The sequence below is a fragment of the Canis lupus genome, chromosome 8 (assembly GCF_003254725.2).
Source record: "Canis lupus dingo isolate Sandy chromosome 8, ASM325472v2, whole genome shotgun sequence".
In the NCBI taxonomy this organism is placed as follows: domain Eukaryota; kingdom Metazoa; phylum Chordata; class Mammalia; order Carnivora; family Canidae; genus Canis; species Canis lupus.
The window spans coordinates 31132140-31149100 of NC_064250.1; the positions used below are offsets into that span (position 1 = coordinate 31132140).

Here is a 16961-nt window from a genome sequence, read left to right on the forward strand (position 1 = left end):
TCAATTTCTCTTGTCAAGAGTTACCTTACTAAGCTCCAAGAGTAAGAACTTTAGGATTCCTATTAGGCAATATAGGTAATACAGTGTTATAATACTCCATAGATGAATGGCTTTAGCTTAGCCAGGAACTTGCACAGCCTTTACCTTAAACAAACAGTATTTAGTTGTGTAGAAAATACCAAATTACCTGGAATGATGTTTCAAAACTCCATGCTTCTGTTCAGGGTTTTTTTAACCTCAGGTACTAAACCAAATTTTATTCACTCTTCAAAGCATTTAAAGTCACAATAGATCTTTACTTACTTGGCTTGACTTTGGCCTTTTCTGGAACAAGATTTTGAGATGTCTCATCTAATTCAAGAAGAATTTTACTTTCCAAGGTTGGAATGTTGACATCTTTCAAACCAAAGTGTCTATTTCGTTCATATTCCTTATATCTGCTTTCTTTTTGAGATAGAGATTTCCTATGAGCAATTTTAGTTCTAATCATGTTGACACTTAAGTCCTTTCTGTGCCGACTGACAAAATGTGAAGACATCCTGTCAGAGAAAAGAGAGACCAACTTCCATGGATTTTTATTATTTAAAAAATTAAGATTTCAAAAAAATAAATAAGATTTCAATTCAACTCCTGTCCTAACCTAGAGACTTTGAAAACAAAAACATTAAAATAAAATTTAAAAAGGAATAAGTATGTGACACTGAAGAGAGAGAAGGAGATTATCAAAAGATAAAACACATTTTGGAGTTTTTTTTTTTTTTAATTTTTATTTATTTATGATAGTCACCAAGAGAGAGGGAGAGAGGCAGAGACACAGGCAGAGGGAGAAGCAGGCTCCATGCACCGGGAGCCCGATGTGGGATTCGATCCCCGGTCTCCAGGATCCTGCCCTGGGCCAAAGGCAGGCGCCAAACCGCTGCGCCACCCAGGGATCCCACATTTTGGAGTTCTAAATAGGAACCTGCTTGACAGATGAAGTGAAGCCCAGGAAACTATGGTCCAGAATATAAACAAGAGGCATTAGGAAGCTTAAAAAATTATAAATACACTACACTCTTCAACAGGAATAACTAAGAAAGTCTGCTAGACAACTCCAGATAAAAGGAAAATCTGCACAAGAAATGCAATGAATTAAAATATTAGATGACTTAAAGCAATCAACAGTCTAAAAAATGAGAATCCATATGCTCTGGATGTCTATAAGATTCTCCTTCAAGAGGCCAGGGGAAGTGACAAAGGACTGTGTTTTGTTTTGTTTTTAAGTAAAATCTACACCTGTGCCTCCACTTAGCCACCAGGAAATTAAGGGTCCCAAATTCTATGGATTGAGCCAGCAGACACCCAAGGACTGTGCTTTTCATCAAGAAAAAACTTGATTTGTCAAGTTGACAAATACTACTTGATTTGTAGTACTACTACTTGATTTGTAGTACTACTACTACCCTACTACTTGATTTGTCACCTCCCGCCCAGGTTTGTTTTTGTTGTTGTTGTTGTTTTTTACGATTTTATTTATTTATGAGAGACACACAGAGAGACGCAGATATAGGCAGAGGGAGAAACGGGCTCCCCTTACGGAGCCGGATGCGGGTCTCTATCCCAGAACCCCGAGATCACAACCGGAGCCACTGAGCCACCCAGGTGCCCCTCCATCTATTAATTTGCTAAATATTAAAGAAAAATAAAACGTATTAGTTCTTTTAAAATACAGCATACACATGACATACAGCAGAGAAAAGGAGAGGGAGAAAGAGAACTAACAATAAAGGAATATTTAATAATCACCTAAACCCTAAAAGATAGTATTACCACCCCTATACAGATGCGGTAAGTTAACTGCTCCCGTTAGCACAGCTAAAAGGTGGCGAAACTGGCATCCCAAGCCAGGCAGCATGGCTTTTCGCATGCATCTAAACTGTTCTTTGGCTTACTGGACTTTCTCCCAGCTTGAAAATCTATAGAAATGCCTTAGTCTTGCTTGCCGAGTTCTCAACTGGGGTGTTTTTTTCAGTTGTCACGGGATCTGAGAAGAGCTGCTGGAATTTAATGTCGGGAGCAACAATACTTCGCAGTACCTACTAAATACTGTCCCGCCCCAAAGATTAATTACGCCCCGGTGGCGAAATGCTGACCACTACACAGGTCGCGGCCACAAACATTTGCTCCTGTGGAGGGCTGCGTCACCAACCACGGGAAGGACAGGTAGCCCGGTCCTAGAGGAGACTCCCCGGAGCTGCGTCCAGCCCACCGCCCCCTCCTCCGACCCTTCCAGACCTTCTACAAAGAAGCGGGCCAGCTCCCCAGGACCCACCTACCTGAGGCAGCTTTTGGAGTCAAACCTCAACGGAACTAAAAATAAAGAAACCCTCTGGGTCTGAAGGCCCGCTGCCGCCGCAGGAGCAGGCACACCTACAAGCCAGAGCGCCGCAAAATTCAAACATCCCGCACAAAGTCTCTGATTGGAGGGGCTTTAACCAGCATTTCCGGGGAAATGCCCGCCTCTTCCCGTAGAGGAGGCTTGCGATTGGTTTGTTCCTTGCGATATTTGAATTGATTGAAAGGTGAGCGGACGGTTCCCAGGACGGGTGTGAGTGGAATGAATGGGCGGGTCTGCAATTGACGAGGGGCGGAGCAATGGCTGTTCCTCGGAGTGGGCGTGCGTGATGGGCCTGCGTAACTGCGTAGGAGTCCGCGCCGTGCCTGATGCGTTACCGCTGCTCTCAGGACCCTGGATTTGGAGGAGAGGGAGCTGGGAGTTTGCAGAGCTTATTGATGTCTCTGTTTACTCACAAAAATCAGAGAGTTTATTGGACTGTTTGCCTCAGTGTTTCAAAGGAAGGACTAAACACATCAAATTTCTTACATTGTTTAGTGTCAACTTTTCAAGGGTGCCAGTTTTTGTTTAGTTTTGTTTTGAAGTAGCCTCCACGCCCAGGGGGTTGCCCACCTTGGGGCTTTAACTCAGTGAGATCAAGAACTGGGTGCTTAACGACTGAGGCACTCCAGCTCCCCCCAGTTTTTGTTTCCCCTCCGTTTTTTTTTTTTTTTTTTTTTTTTTAGTTGAAGTAAAATTTAAATATAGTGAAAAACTTTTTTTTTTTTTTTTTTTTGTTTTTTAGTATGGATGTGATGAGTTTTGCTAAATGTAAACAGATGTGTAACCAGGACCCAAGAGTTCCCTCAGGCCCCTTTCCAATCTTCCACGGCTTAGACAGCCACTCTGATTTCTATCATCATGAAAACAAAGATGGTAGGTATTCTTTTCACATCGGCCTTCTTTCTCTCCTATTTTCACGATTCATCCCTATTGTGTGAATCAACGGTTAGTTGTTTTTATTATCAAGAAGAATTCCCTTGTAAATAACAGCCTTTAACAACTGGGTTTGAACTGTGTGGGTCTGATAATATGTAGGTTTTTTTTTTTAATACAGTACAGTTAAATGTATTATCTCTTTATGATTTTTGTAATAACATTTTCTCAAGCTTACTTTCTTGTAAGAATGCAATATGCAATATCTACCGAAATATGTTAATCAGCTGTTCTTGTTATTGGTAAGGCTTCCTATCAACAATAGGCAATTAGTAAAGATTTGAGAGTCAAAAGTTGTATTTTCTGCTGTTAGGGAGTTGGTACCCCTAACCCCCTGGTAGTTCAAGGATCAACTGTACTTTGCTTATCCATTCACCACCTGATGGACATTTAGATTGTTCCAGTTTTTAGTTATTATTTAAAAAGTTGCTATAAACATTCTTGTACAAGTCTTTATGTGGGCATGTTTTATTTCTCTTGGGGGAAATATAGGTATGGAATTTTTGGGTCGTTGTAGGTAAGCTTAATTTTTTTTTTTTTTAAGATTTTATTTGTTTTGAGAGAGACAGAAACAGCACAAGCGGTGGAGGGGGAGAGGCAGGCTCCCCAGTCAGCAAGGAGGCGGTTGCAGGGCTGGATCCCAGGACTCTGGATCATGACCTTAGCTGAAGGCAGTTGCTTAATGACAGCCCCCAGGCACCCCAGTAAGCTTAATTTTATAAGAAATTGACAAGCAGTTTTCCAAAATGGTTGGACCATTTTACACTCCCACTAGTAATGTATAAAAAGTCCCAGTTGTTCCACATGCTTGCTAACATTTGGAGTCATCGCTGTAATTTGAACCCCTCTAATGGAGGATAGTGGAAAAAAGGCAAGCAGGAACAAAGCACCCCCTCCAAGAGGAAACTACCCTTAAAAAGATTTTACATCTCCCTGGAAGGAGCCCTCCACCCTTTCCCACGTGAACAATTACCTAATAGGTAGATGAGCACATGGACAGAAACCTGATTGGGTGACAGGTGCATGGAGAGTTAATCGGATTAAAACAGCCCACCAACATTCTCATAAAAACCTCTAGACTTAGAAACTCCCAGCGGCAACCCTCTCAGGCTAACTCCCTCTTGGGGAGCTTTGTATTATCATTCAGTAAACTTTGCTTTGCAACCCACCATTCTTCATTTGGTCTATCGCTTCATTCTTGGAAGTAACAAAGAACCATGAGCACTAAAGGAAAAGAAATCTTGAAACACCTCTAGTGGGTGTGAAATGGTACTGAATTTTAAATTTGTAGTTCCCCAATGTCTAGTGATGATGAGCATCTTTTCATGTACTTATCAACTATTTTTACATCTTGTGAAATGTCTCAAGTCTTTTGCTGTTTTTAAAATTGGAGGCTATCTTTTTAAATTTGGTTGTCTTTTAAGAATTCATTTGTAAAAAAAAAAGAATTCATTTGTATTAGTTCTATCTCTTCTGGATACAGGTACTTTGTCATATATATGTATTTTGAATATATTTTTCCAGGCTGGTTGACTTTTTAAAAATCATAAACTTTTAGGGTGATTTAAGATTAACAGAAAAATTATGAAAATAGTTGAGTTCCCATAAGCCCCACATCCATTACATGGCCCCGGTACAGTTTCTCAGATCTTTCCTTGTTTTTGTAAATTTGACAATTTTGAGGAGTACTCCTCAGATATATTTTGTAGAATGTCCCTCAATTGGAATTTGTCTGATATTTTCCCCATAATTATACTGGGGTTATGGGTTTTGGGGAGGAAGACCATAGAGGTGAAGAGTCATTCTATTATATCACATCAAGGGTACATAATACCAACATGACTTTTCACTGTTAATGTTAAGTTTGACTATTTGGTTGAGGTAGTGTTTGTCAGGATTCTCTGCTATAAAATTACTAATTTTCCCCCTTTCCAGACTATTCCCTTTGGAAGGAAATAATTATGGACAGCCTACAATTAAGAAGTGGGAAGTTTGGGTGCCTGGGTGGCTCAGTGGTTTAGTGCCTGCCTTTAGCCCAGGGCGTGATCCTGGAGACCCGGGATCGAGTCCCGCATTGGGCTTCCTGCGTGGAGCCTGCTTCTCTCTCTGCCTCTCTCTGTGTCTCTCATTAATAAATAAATTCTTTAAAAAAATAAAAAATATTAAAAAAATAAAAAAATAAAAAAATAAATAAAATCAATGTTTAAAAAAAGTGGGAAGTTGTGTTCTATCTTCTTAAAGACAAACACTATGAACATAAGTTATTTGGAATCGTGTGCATGGGAGATTTGTCTCTTCTCTATCATTTATTTTTCATTTATATGAGGACTCATGGATATTTACTTTAGATATATACTTATTAATTTGAGAGAGAGAGAGCACGAGTGGGAGGGGCAAAGGGAGAGGGAGAGAGAATCTTAAAGCAGGCTCCAGGCCCAGCACAGAGCCCAACATAGGGCTGGATCTCATGACCCTGAGATCATGACCTTAGCTGAAACCAAGAGTCAAATGCTTAACTGACTCTGCCACCCAGGCACCCCATGGGTATTTATTTTATACTTTGGGTCATACTCTAATACTATTTTATTTTGTTGGTCACATTGTTTCAACTTTGGCCATTGGTAGCTTTTTCAGTTTGTTTCTCTGTCACTTTAACATACCTTCATGATTGAGGGATCTTTTATTTATTTTTTTGCTTGTTTTTGTTTATTTATTTTAGTACTTCCTTACTTTCTGTCACTACAAAATGCTCTGGGCTTACCTTGTTTTTTCACTGCCCCACTATTAGGACCAGCCATTTCTCCAAGGAGCCCTGGTTCCTTTTTTTTTGGAGAATGGTGCTAGAAACCAAGATCTGGATACGAGGTGTGTTCCTTGCTACTGGAGAGTCTTTCAGCTGACAGAGTGAAGAAATATATCTGTTTCTGTACTAAGTTATACATATACATATCTATAAATATTTCTATACGTAACCACCTATACCTATATTAAATTAATCATGAGTTCATGCTGATGTCTCCAATTGTAATTCACTATCACAGAGATCATCCTATCTTCCTCTCTTTGCTTATGTGTAACCTCTCATACCAAGAACAGAAAACTGGGCTCTGGGGCACCTGGGTGGCTCAGTCGGTTGTCTGCCTTCAGCTTAGGTCATGATCTCAGGGTCCTGAAATCAGATCAAGCCCTGTGTTGGGTTCCCTGCTCAGTCGGGGAGTCTGCTTCTCCCTCTGTCCCTACCTTTGCTTGTGCTCTTTCTCTTTTCTTTCTCAAATAAGTAAATAAAAATCTTTTTTTTTTTTTTTAAGAAAACTTGGCTCTGGTGGTTGCCTTTTCCTTTCATTTATAGCATCATTGGTGAGTAGAAAGTTATAAGTTTGATGGAGTCTAATTTATCAATTTTTTCTTCTATCTTTAGTGTTTTGTTTCTTTAAGAAATTCTTGCCTACCACAGGGTCAGGAAGTTATTCTCCCATGTTTTCTTCAAGAAATGTAAGCTAATTCAACATTAGCTCTTATGTTTAGGATCTTATGTGATCCGTCTCAAATTAATTTGTGTGTGATTTCTCCAATCTTTTCTCACTTGTCTCACTGGTCCAACACCACATATAAATGAAATCTGTAAGTATGGCCGTTTGTGAGAAAAGTTCTCTCTGCAAACTTTCAGGTGATTTTCTGAGTTAACTAAAACTATAGTATTTTTTTTTTAAGATTTTATTTCTTTATTCGTGAGAGACACAGAAGGAGAGAGAGGCAGAGACACAGGCAGAAGGAGAAGCAGGCTCCACGCAAGGAACCCGACATGGGACCTGATCCCAGGTCCCCAGGATCAGGCCCCAGCCAAAGACGGCGCCAAACCGCTAAGCCACCAGGGCTGCCCAAAACTATAGTATTTTAATGCATTAAGAAATATAAAACAAAGCATAGCATATGGGAAGGACACAACATTGCATGTTCAATCCATTTAGCAACAAGGATGAAATTGGCAACTTTGGTGAGAATAATTTCAGTTGAACAGTGGTAGCAGAAATCATACTGGAATGAATTAAATCTTCACTGAGAATTACTGAAACACAGGTAGAGGATGTAAGAAATAAATTTTTAGTGAATGGAAAGGACTTTGAAGATTAATGATTTGCATTAGATTCCACAGCTAATTAAGTAGCAAGGCCAGAACTCAAACCTAGGTATTTTCATCTTCCTGGCTGAAAATACAGCTTGTTTCAATGTTGATTTGAGAATGGAAAAGCACATGGGCTTTGGAGTCAAACAGATAGGGTTTTTAATTTCAGCTTTAGGGGCACCTGGGTGGTGCAGTTGGTTAAGCATCTGACTTGGTTTCAGCTTAGGTTGTGATATTGGGGATTTGAGATCAAGCCCTGTGTCAAGCTCTAGGCTCAGCACAGAGTCTACTTAAGACTCTCTCTCCTCCCTATGTCCCTCCCCCCCACCCCCACAACTTGTTCACACATGCAGGCACACATTCTCTCTGTTTCTCAAGTAAATAAATCTTTTTTTTTTTTATTGCAGTTTCACATTGGGCAATTTCTCTGTCTCTCCATTTCCTTATTTACCTCTTAGGAATATTGGGAAGATTAAATAGAAAAATTAGTTCCAATTCTGTTTCCTACCAAAATGCTGACAATGTAAAATTGTTGGCTCCCTCTTCTAAGATCAACTTCAAAGGAGCTACTGGGGAGTCAGGGGGGTGGGGAGGAGAATGCCAAGTTATCTAGTGAACACCAAATACCAAGGAAAAAGGGGCAATGTGGCTGTTCGGAACTGGTGTTTATGGGAAAATGGATATAGCTTGAGGCAGGAGGCAGTGGAGATTAAAACAGGAAATTTTAGAAGTTTGGTTTTCATTTCTTTGCTACCATTCTCTTGGGACAAACTGTGCCTGCTCCTATATAGCAGTAACTAAGATCTCCAGGAGATACAGAAAGAAATATAAAAATAGATTTTTGAAAATGAACAAATACATTAGTAGTATTTGTTCCTGTTTAAAAACTGCTAAAACCAAAAGAAAGAGAACATATATTTACAATAACCTAGCATGAAAGTTTCTAGGTTCTCATCTAATCTCTATAAAATTCTCATCTAATAAAGGGCTTTTATAGTATTTTTATTTTTATTTATTTATTCATGAGAGAGAGAGAGAGAGAGAGAGGCAGAGACACAGGCAAAGGGAGAAGCAGGCTCCATGCAGGGAGCCCGATGTGGGACTCGATTCTGGGTCTCCAGGATCACGCCCTGAGCCGAAGGCAGCACTAAATTGCTGAAACACCCAGGCTGCCCTATAGTACTTTTTTTAAAGTAGGAAATAAAATACGAGATAAATTGAAATTACAGATTAAGATGATAGAAAAATTTATAAATACATCAATAAATACAATAAGGATAAATGGAATAAACTCACTAGGCAGAAGATATATTGGATTTTAAAGGTCCAGATATGTACCATTCATAAGACATGTGCCCAAAGCACACAGATAGAGAGTTAAAAATAAAGGAATGGTATATATTATGTCAGACAAATTCTAACCAAAAATAAAGCTGATACATTGTTAGGGATGGAAAGGGTCACAGTGCCATGATGAAGGTTCTATTTACCAAGATGGAGTAATTTTTTTTAAAAAAGATTTTTATTTATTGATGCATGAGAGACACACAGAGAGGCACAGACACAGGCAGAAGCAAAGGGAGAAGCAGGCTCTGTGCAGGGAACTCTACATGGATCTCAATCCTGGGTCTCCAGGATCACACCCCAGGCTGAAGGCGGCACTAAACCACTGGGCCACCAGGGCTGCCCTAGATGGAGTAATTTAAAACAGGTATGCACCTGATAAAATAGACTCACAATGGATGAAGCAAAAATTTATAGAACTACAGAAAAAAAACTGATAAATCCACCTTATGATTGAGTGATTCAACACACCTCTCTCATTAATGATAGGCCAAACAGACAAAATATTAACAAGGATATATAGAAGTCCTGATCAAAACAATTCACAAACTTAACCAAATGAAGAACAATGAGAGAATACATCTTTCTCAACCACACATGGAATAGCTACAAATGATCACATAGTAGACCATGAAAAAAACTTGAACAAACTTCAATGAATAGATATCCAATAAAGTTAGACATTAAGAGGAAAAAAGATAAATTAAGAAAAAAGATAAATTAAGAAATAAGATAAATTAAGATAAATTAAGAAACCCCTGTTAAGAGGGGTCCCTGGGTGGCTCAGCGGTTTAGCGCCTGCCTTCAGCCCAGGGTGTGATCCTGGAGTCCTGGGATCAAGTCCCACATCGGGCTTCCTGCATAGGGCCTGCTTCTCCCTCCGCCTGTGTCTCTGCCTCTGTTTCTCTCTGTGTCTCTATAAATAAATAAATAAAATATTTAAAACAAAAGAAATTCCTGTTAAAAACTGTTGGTTTAAGAAGAACTTATGAGGAAGAAATGTGTGGGAAATATCAGAAAGGGAGACAGAACATAAAGACTCCTAACTCTGGGAAACGAACTAGGGGTGGTGGAAGGGGAGGAGGGCGGGGGGTGGGGGTGAATGGGTGACGGGCACTGAGGGGGGCACTTGACGGGATGAGCACTGGGTGTTATTCTGTATGTTGGTAAATTGAACACCAATAAAAAATAAATTTATTATAAAAAAAATAAAATAAAGAAAGAAGAACTTATGAGGGAAATTTTGAAATGCCTAAAACTAAATGGTAATTCAAAAAATGCAATTTAAAAAATGCAATAAAAACTTATGGGAGAAAGCAAAATGGATTATTTGAGGGAAATTTTGAGCCTTAAATACTTAAGTTAGAAAAGAAAATAATCTCAAAAATTATTATGTGTTCCTCTTAAGATATTAGAAAGAAAACAATAAAGCCAAAGAAAATAGAAAGAAAAAGGGGCACCTAGCTAGCTCAGTCTGAAGAGCATGCAACTCTTGATCTCAGGGTTGTGAGTTCAAGGCCTACATTGGGTGTAGAGATCACTAAAAAAACAAAGTTAAGAAGAAAATAGAAATAATGAACGAAGAAAAGAAAGCAATAAAATAGAAAGCAAAGATATAATAAGAAAATCAAGACTCTTAAAAAAAATCAACACCATTAAAACTTAATTCTTTATAAAAACTAAAATAGATAAAATGCTTATAAGATTGATCCAAAAAAAAAAAAAAAAAAAAAAGAGACACAAGTATCATGACTGTAAATATACAAAGGGGATTATACCAGTTATCTTTTGCCATGTAACAAATTATCCTAATGTGTATAGTACAAAACAATATCCATTTTACTTGCTTTTAGTTCAACAGTTCAGGAATTTGGGCAGATATCAGTGGGACAGTTCACCTCTGTTTCATGTCTATGGTCTCAGCTGGATTTCTCAAGAGTTTTCCCCTGCACAGCTCTAAGGTAAAGAAATGGTGGTGGTATCTCCAGAGTGGTCTATCACTTTCTAAAGTTAGTCAAACTCTCATGGTTTTCCTTAAAAAATCACATTGATGCATTTTTTCCCCATAAAATGTGAAGTCTATATAGAATTTCTTTTAATATCAAAGTGGTATGTTACTCCTGAAATTATCAGCAAATGTAGGCACCCCTGGAGGAAGCCCCATAATTTCCCGTGGTAAGGTATATGAGATGTTTATCTTTGGGCAAATGATACCTGAACCTTCATGGTTCTGAAACTTTGTTTTCCCATATACAAACCATGGGAGTGATAAAGTCTATCCACATACATACTTGATAGAGTTGTGGTAAAGATGAAATGGAAATAATACATGTGAAAATGTTCTGAAAACTGTAAAGCTCTGGATAGATAAAACTTGCTGTTGTGAAAGTATTTTTAATTGGCAAAAGAAAAAAAGCAGGCAAGAAAGAGAATTATGTTTATAAATAACATAGTCTATCTACACTATTTTCCCAAAATTACTAATTATGTTCTGACATAGGATCTTTGGGAGATATATGTTTTCTTTCTTTTTTTTAAACTTATTTATTTATTTTGAGAGAGAGTGAGAGAGGGAGAGGGAGAGAGAGAGAATCTCGAGCAGACTCTCTGGTGAGCATGGAGCCCAACATGGGGCTTGATCATATGACCCTGAGATCATGACCTCAACCAAAATCAAGAGTCAATTGCTTAACTGACTGAGCTACCCAGGCATCCCAGAGACATGTTTTTAAAGAGTGATTGTCTGGAGGTAATTGTACCTTTTAACAAATTCATAGATCATGCTAGTAGTTTCAACAAATGAGACAGGGATAAAAGGAAATAGAATATCTAGAACAAAAGGAGTTGTTGGATTTCTATGAAATTTTATTTATCTGTGTTATATTTAAGCATTTTTAGGTTAAACTACATAATGAAATTGGCAATGATAGTACAGTTCTTTCAGTTGAGAGTTTTACCATCAGAGGGACACTGTCTTTCCAGTAGAAGAAATATTTTTAAGTTAATAAGTACAAGTTTGCAAAATTATTGTCCTTTCTATAAACATTAACTGTGCAACATTTATGATACATTCTATCTCAAATAATGATGACCTAAAGTCAGAATGAAAAAATAAATAAATAAAGTCAGAATGATATCTCAGTATTAAAAATTAATGAATCAGCAGTTTTTGTAATTGTAGAAACTGAAAATAAAAAAACTGTCAGGAAAAAGGCTATGGAAAAGAGGTCATGGTGTCACTTAAAAATATATCAAAATTCCATTATGTATTTTAGGTAAATGAATATACTTATGCAGAAGAAAGAATGTGTTAATTAGTGATTTTCTTATCCATGGCAGGGAAATTATGCCAAAATCATATTTATAACAATGAATTCAGGTGTGTAGATGGTGAATTATTTTTACATAGCTGATGACACTGTAAATTAATATAATCCTCTTAGGAAATGCTTGGGCAGTATATGTGCTGAGAGCCATAAAAACGTCAGAGCCTTTTGACCCCAAAATGCCATATCTGATGATTTATCATAAAATCATATGCTTAAAGATGTTCACTGGTTTCCAGACAATGAAAAACTGGAAGCAGTTTAAATGTCAACGCTGGAGGAATGGTTTGGTAAACAGTGTAATTATATTATGCAATCACTAAAAACAAAGCCAAATAACAGCATAGGAAAATGCATATAACAGTGTTAGTGTTAAATGAAATGTACAACGCTTGTTCACAGTTGAAAAAGTGAACAAGAATATAGCAAAATTATAATAGCCATATTACTGAGGAGCTAGAGAAGACTGGTTTCTTTCCTCTTTTCTTCAAAATGTCTATAGCAAGACACTGTGACTTTGCAATTACAAATGTGTTAAATTATTCTCACAATGTCAATCTTTTTTTTTTTTTTAAGATTTTATTCATTTATGAGACACAGAGATAGAGAGAGAGGCAGAGACACAGGCAGAGGGAGAAGCAGCCTCCATGCAGGGAGCCCGACGTGGGACTTGATCCCGGGTCTCCAGGATCACGCCCTGGACTCAAGGTGCCGCTAAACTGCTGAGCCACCCAGGCTGGCCTCTCAATGTCAATTTTAAGAAAGATCACAGTGACTGTAAATTTTAGACATGTTCAGTGGTTATTTGGAGGCTTGGGGATGATAAAATTTCAATGTATGGATGTAGTTTGGAAAATGGGACATTTGCTCCTCTATTCCAATTGCATAGCCATTTTTAAAAAAAGATTTTATTTATTTATTCATGAGATACACAGAGAGAGAGAGAGAGAGAGAGAGAGAGAGAGGCAGAGATACAGGCAGAGGGAGAAGCGGGCTCCATGGAGGAAGCCCGATGTGGGACTCGATCCTGGGACCCTGGGATCACGCCCTGAGCCAAAGGCAGACACTCAACCACTGAGCCCCCCAAGTGTCCAGTGCACAGCCATTGTTTAATACTCTGAAGGGTATTAATCCAATGTAAAGAATGTGGTGTAGGACTGCTGACAACTCTGACTACGTTTTTGGCCCTCCACCTGCTCATGCCCTGAAATGACCTTGCTCAGGACCATGTGTTCCAGGCCCCTGAAGGTTAACATTAGCTCTGACTGCAATGCCAGAAGCATTGTTCTGATCTTCCCTAAACTGGTGCACAAAAGGTACACTTTAGATAACTGTTAGACAGGACTGGTGCACAAATGGTGCCACTTTTATAACTAACCTGTGACCTCACCACCATGCTCCCTGCTCTATAAAGGCTGGGGATTAAGGTCAGGACTAGGCAGTGAATAGCTGAGTGATGTCTGGATCATTTGTCCGCTGGATAACCCCTTTGTCTGTAAATTATCCTGGATGAAACTTTCTAAACTGTATGGAGTGGTTTGCATCATTTCTCTGTCTCAAAATAACTTCTCAATTTGGAGCATATTTTATTTTATTTTATTTTATTTTATTTATTTTTTATTTTTTTGGAGCATATTTTATTGTCCCTCCTCTACCTTCTAATGAAGAGGATAGTGGGGAGGAGCTCAATAATCTACAATTAAATTTATTTTTTATTTGTTAAATTTTTATTTATTTATGATAGTTACAGAGAGAGAGAGAGAGGCAGAGACACAGGCAGAGGGAGAAGCAGGCTCCATGCACCGGGAGCCCAATGTGGGATTCGATCCCGGGTCTCCAGGATAGCGCCCTGGGCCAAAGGCAGGCGCCAAACCGCTGCACCACCCAGGGATCCCTCAAGTAATTTAAATTTAAATTTACAAACTCGTACATGGTTCAGTTATTGGAAATATTTTAGGTATGTTTGTAACAACCTGGTTATACTTTTCAATTGTAAATTTTATGATCTTTAAATACAGGCTAAGGTTTCCAATGAAAATGGAAAGTCTAATTTGAGATCTGCTATACTGAACTTGGGAAACATGGTACAAAAAAGAAATATATATATATATCTTATATTTCTTTATAATCTGTGTTGAAATATTCTGGATAAATTATTGATATATTGAATTAGAATCTATTACTAAAATTAATTTTACCTGTTTCTTTTTTCATGTGGCTATTAGAAAATTTTAAATTGCGTGTGTGGCTTGCATTACGTTTCTGTTTGGGAAATGCTGTCATACTTATGAAAAACGCTGCTATTTGAACTATCAGTGAGAATGGAATGTCTCATTTTTACTGAGAAGATCTGAGCCCTGTGGGTTATGTTAACACAGGCAAACAGCCTCAATTTCCAACCAAGAGCTTCAGATAAGAGGTTTTTAAATTGTAGTTTCCAAGGAAACAGGTAATTGGAGTAGAATATTCCTAACAGAACTTCAAAATGTTTCCAATAGAAGGCCAAGGCCATGTAAACAATGTCTCTCCCCTGGCTACACAGCCCCTGTCCTTTGGAGATTATTGCCTTTTTTTTCCCCTTTTTTTAAACCAGTGATATCCGTTGTTCTGCTTTGTTCTTATTGCCTCCTGAACAAAAATTACAGAGAAACTTCCGTTGCTAAACCGCCCCTGCTTCATGACATCACCAGTTCGGAGCTGATCCACACATCTCCCCGTACCTCTTCAGAATCCTTCAGGAACAGGCTCAAACCCTGAGGTAAGCCCCTCCCAAGTCTCTGTTGCCCAGACATCCCAGGGCCCGGGAGAAGCCTTATGCTTTTCTCTTGAAGCAGAAGGTAAATAAACCAAACTTTAACTATAAATGTGTTCCTAGTGGTCTTCATCTGATGGATGTTACCTAAGGACATCTTGAAATGGAGTCTTGAAATCTTGAAATTGGATTCCCAAAGGAGCAAGATGAATTATTCATTGATTCCAGAAAAATTTGTAATATAAAGAGTGGAAAGCAGGTTTAGAGTCTAATCAACCTGGGTTCAAGTCCTGGAGCTACTCAATTTCTGTTCTCAAACTTCATTGAAATAGGTAATATCAAAACATCTATTTCATAAGGTGGTAAGAATTTAATGAAATCTCCTATCTAAAGAGCTTGGCATAGCAACTGGGATACAGTGAGCACTTTAAAATGATAATTACTGTTAGCTGACCACAAAGGGGAAAGTTAGCATGAGGATCAAATCCTCATTTGTTCTCTGGACCAGCCTTGTTTCTGGCAAGGCAGGAAGTGGGGGCTGGGTGGTGACTGGAATTTAACTCATTAATTTGCCTCAACAGTTAAAGCTAAAAGGTAAAAGGGGCTCTAAATTTTCCACTGGAATTAAAAGATGAGGGAATTGCAGATAAAGGATTCTCCTTTTCAGAAATGTGTTCTGCTTTTCCATGCTTTATTTTTATTTATTTTTTAAAGATTTATTTATTTATTTGCGTGTGTGTGCGCACGCGCGCATGAGAGAGAGAGAGAAAGAGAGAGAACACACACATGAGTAAGCACCAGCTGGGGAAGGGGGAGAGGGGGAGAGAATCCTCAAGCAGACTCTCCACTGAGCACAGAGCCCCATATGGGGCTCAATCCCAGGACCTTGAGATCATGACCTGAGCTGAAATCAAGAGTTGGACTCAACCGACTAAGCCATTCAGGTGCCCATGTTTTTACATGTTTTAAAGAGGCTCTTACTTTCTATGCCTAATAAACTTTGAATGTTTAGTGGCTCCAGACTCCCTGTAAACCAAGCCTTGGATTAGCAGGCTACCACAATGAGAATAAGGTAGTAGTGAAAAGAGTGTGGGCTTTGGCCCCATAGAGACATGGGTGTGAATTCAATTCCTACCACTTTTTTAATTCATAGGTTAAAGGTTACATATGGCTTTGGTCAAGAGACTTACTTCTTCCAAAGCCTCCCTTTGGTTGGACAATACCTTCCTTATGGAATTTTAAGATAAAGTACCTGACAAATAATAGATTTTCAATAATTGGTACTTTAACATATTAACAATGTTAACAATAAAAACAATATCCAATAATAATAACAACAACAACAACAATATCCTTGGATCTACCAATAGAAACTATATGCATATCTGATTAAAATATTGAGAAATGAAGAACAAAGAGATATTGCTATCAATATCAAAAGTTAGTAAAAATAGGGCAGCCCGGGTGGCTCAGCGGCTTAGTGCTGCCTTCAGCCTGAGGCGTGATCTTGGAGATCTGGGATCGAGTCCCACGTCCGGATCCGTACATGGAACATGTGTCTCTGCCTCTTTCTCTCTCTCTGTGTGTGTCTCTGATGAATAAATAAATAAAATCTTTTTAAAAAGTTAGTAAAAATGGCAAAATTTAGAGTTAGTTGGTCACAACTATAAGCTGATAGAGTCTTTCTAGAAAACAAGCATAGAAGATATTTCCCAAACAGTGTCATTTGCCATAAAGAATGGATAAGATTTTCCCTAATTCACAGCACTGTAAACCATTGCTTTGGAGAAGCATTTTCCCCCTTCAATGACCATTTTGAGATTTAAGAAAAGTCAAACTCATTCAGACTTTTCTTCTCCATTTATCGCTGCCTTCTTTCACCAGTCATTAGAAGCTGTGGGTTCTTCCCTCAGAACCAGTCTTGGAAAACAGCAAAAATGCGGTATGTTGATTGACATTTTTATTATGTAGATGTTCTATATAAAGTGACAAAGAATTCATTTTTATCCTGCTGTCAACTCATTTGGAAGTGACTGAAAACACTTTTCAAGTTTTCTGTAAAATTTAAGCATACACCTGCAAAATTATCTGTGAAAATGTATAAAT

General features: G+C 38.3%; 2 protein-coding genes across 2 annotated transcripts in view; one reads left to right on the forward strand and one right to left on the reverse strand.

Moving 5' to 3' along the window:
* DLGAP5 (DLG associated protein 5) overlaps window positions 1-2537 on the reverse strand; it is a 39505-nt gene extending 36968 nt beyond the window's left edge. The window contains exons 1-2 of the mRNA XM_025443361.3: window positions 2316-2537; window positions 304-539 (exon numbers count right to left, since the gene is read on the reverse strand). Coding sequence (XP_025299146.2) covers window positions 304-538 — 235 coding nt within the window. The 5' untranslated portion in view covers window position 539; window positions 2316-2537. The remainder of the gene's footprint in view (window positions 1-303; window positions 540-2315) is intronic.
* A 42-nt stretch (window positions 2538-2579) lies between these two features.
* Window positions 2580-16961, forward strand: part of FBXO34 (F-box protein 34) — a 152953-nt gene continuing 138571 nt past the window's right edge. The window contains exons 1-7 of the transcript XR_007412354.1: window positions 2580-3250; window positions 6619-6667; window positions 10631-10738; window positions 12680-12811; window positions 14749-14861; window positions 14979-15187; window positions 16740-16797. The gene's annotated coding sequence lies outside the window, so the exon portion shown is untranslated. The remainder of the gene's footprint in view (window positions 3251-6618; window positions 6668-10630; window positions 10739-12679; window positions 12812-14748; window positions 14862-14978; window positions 15188-16739; window positions 16798-16961) is intronic.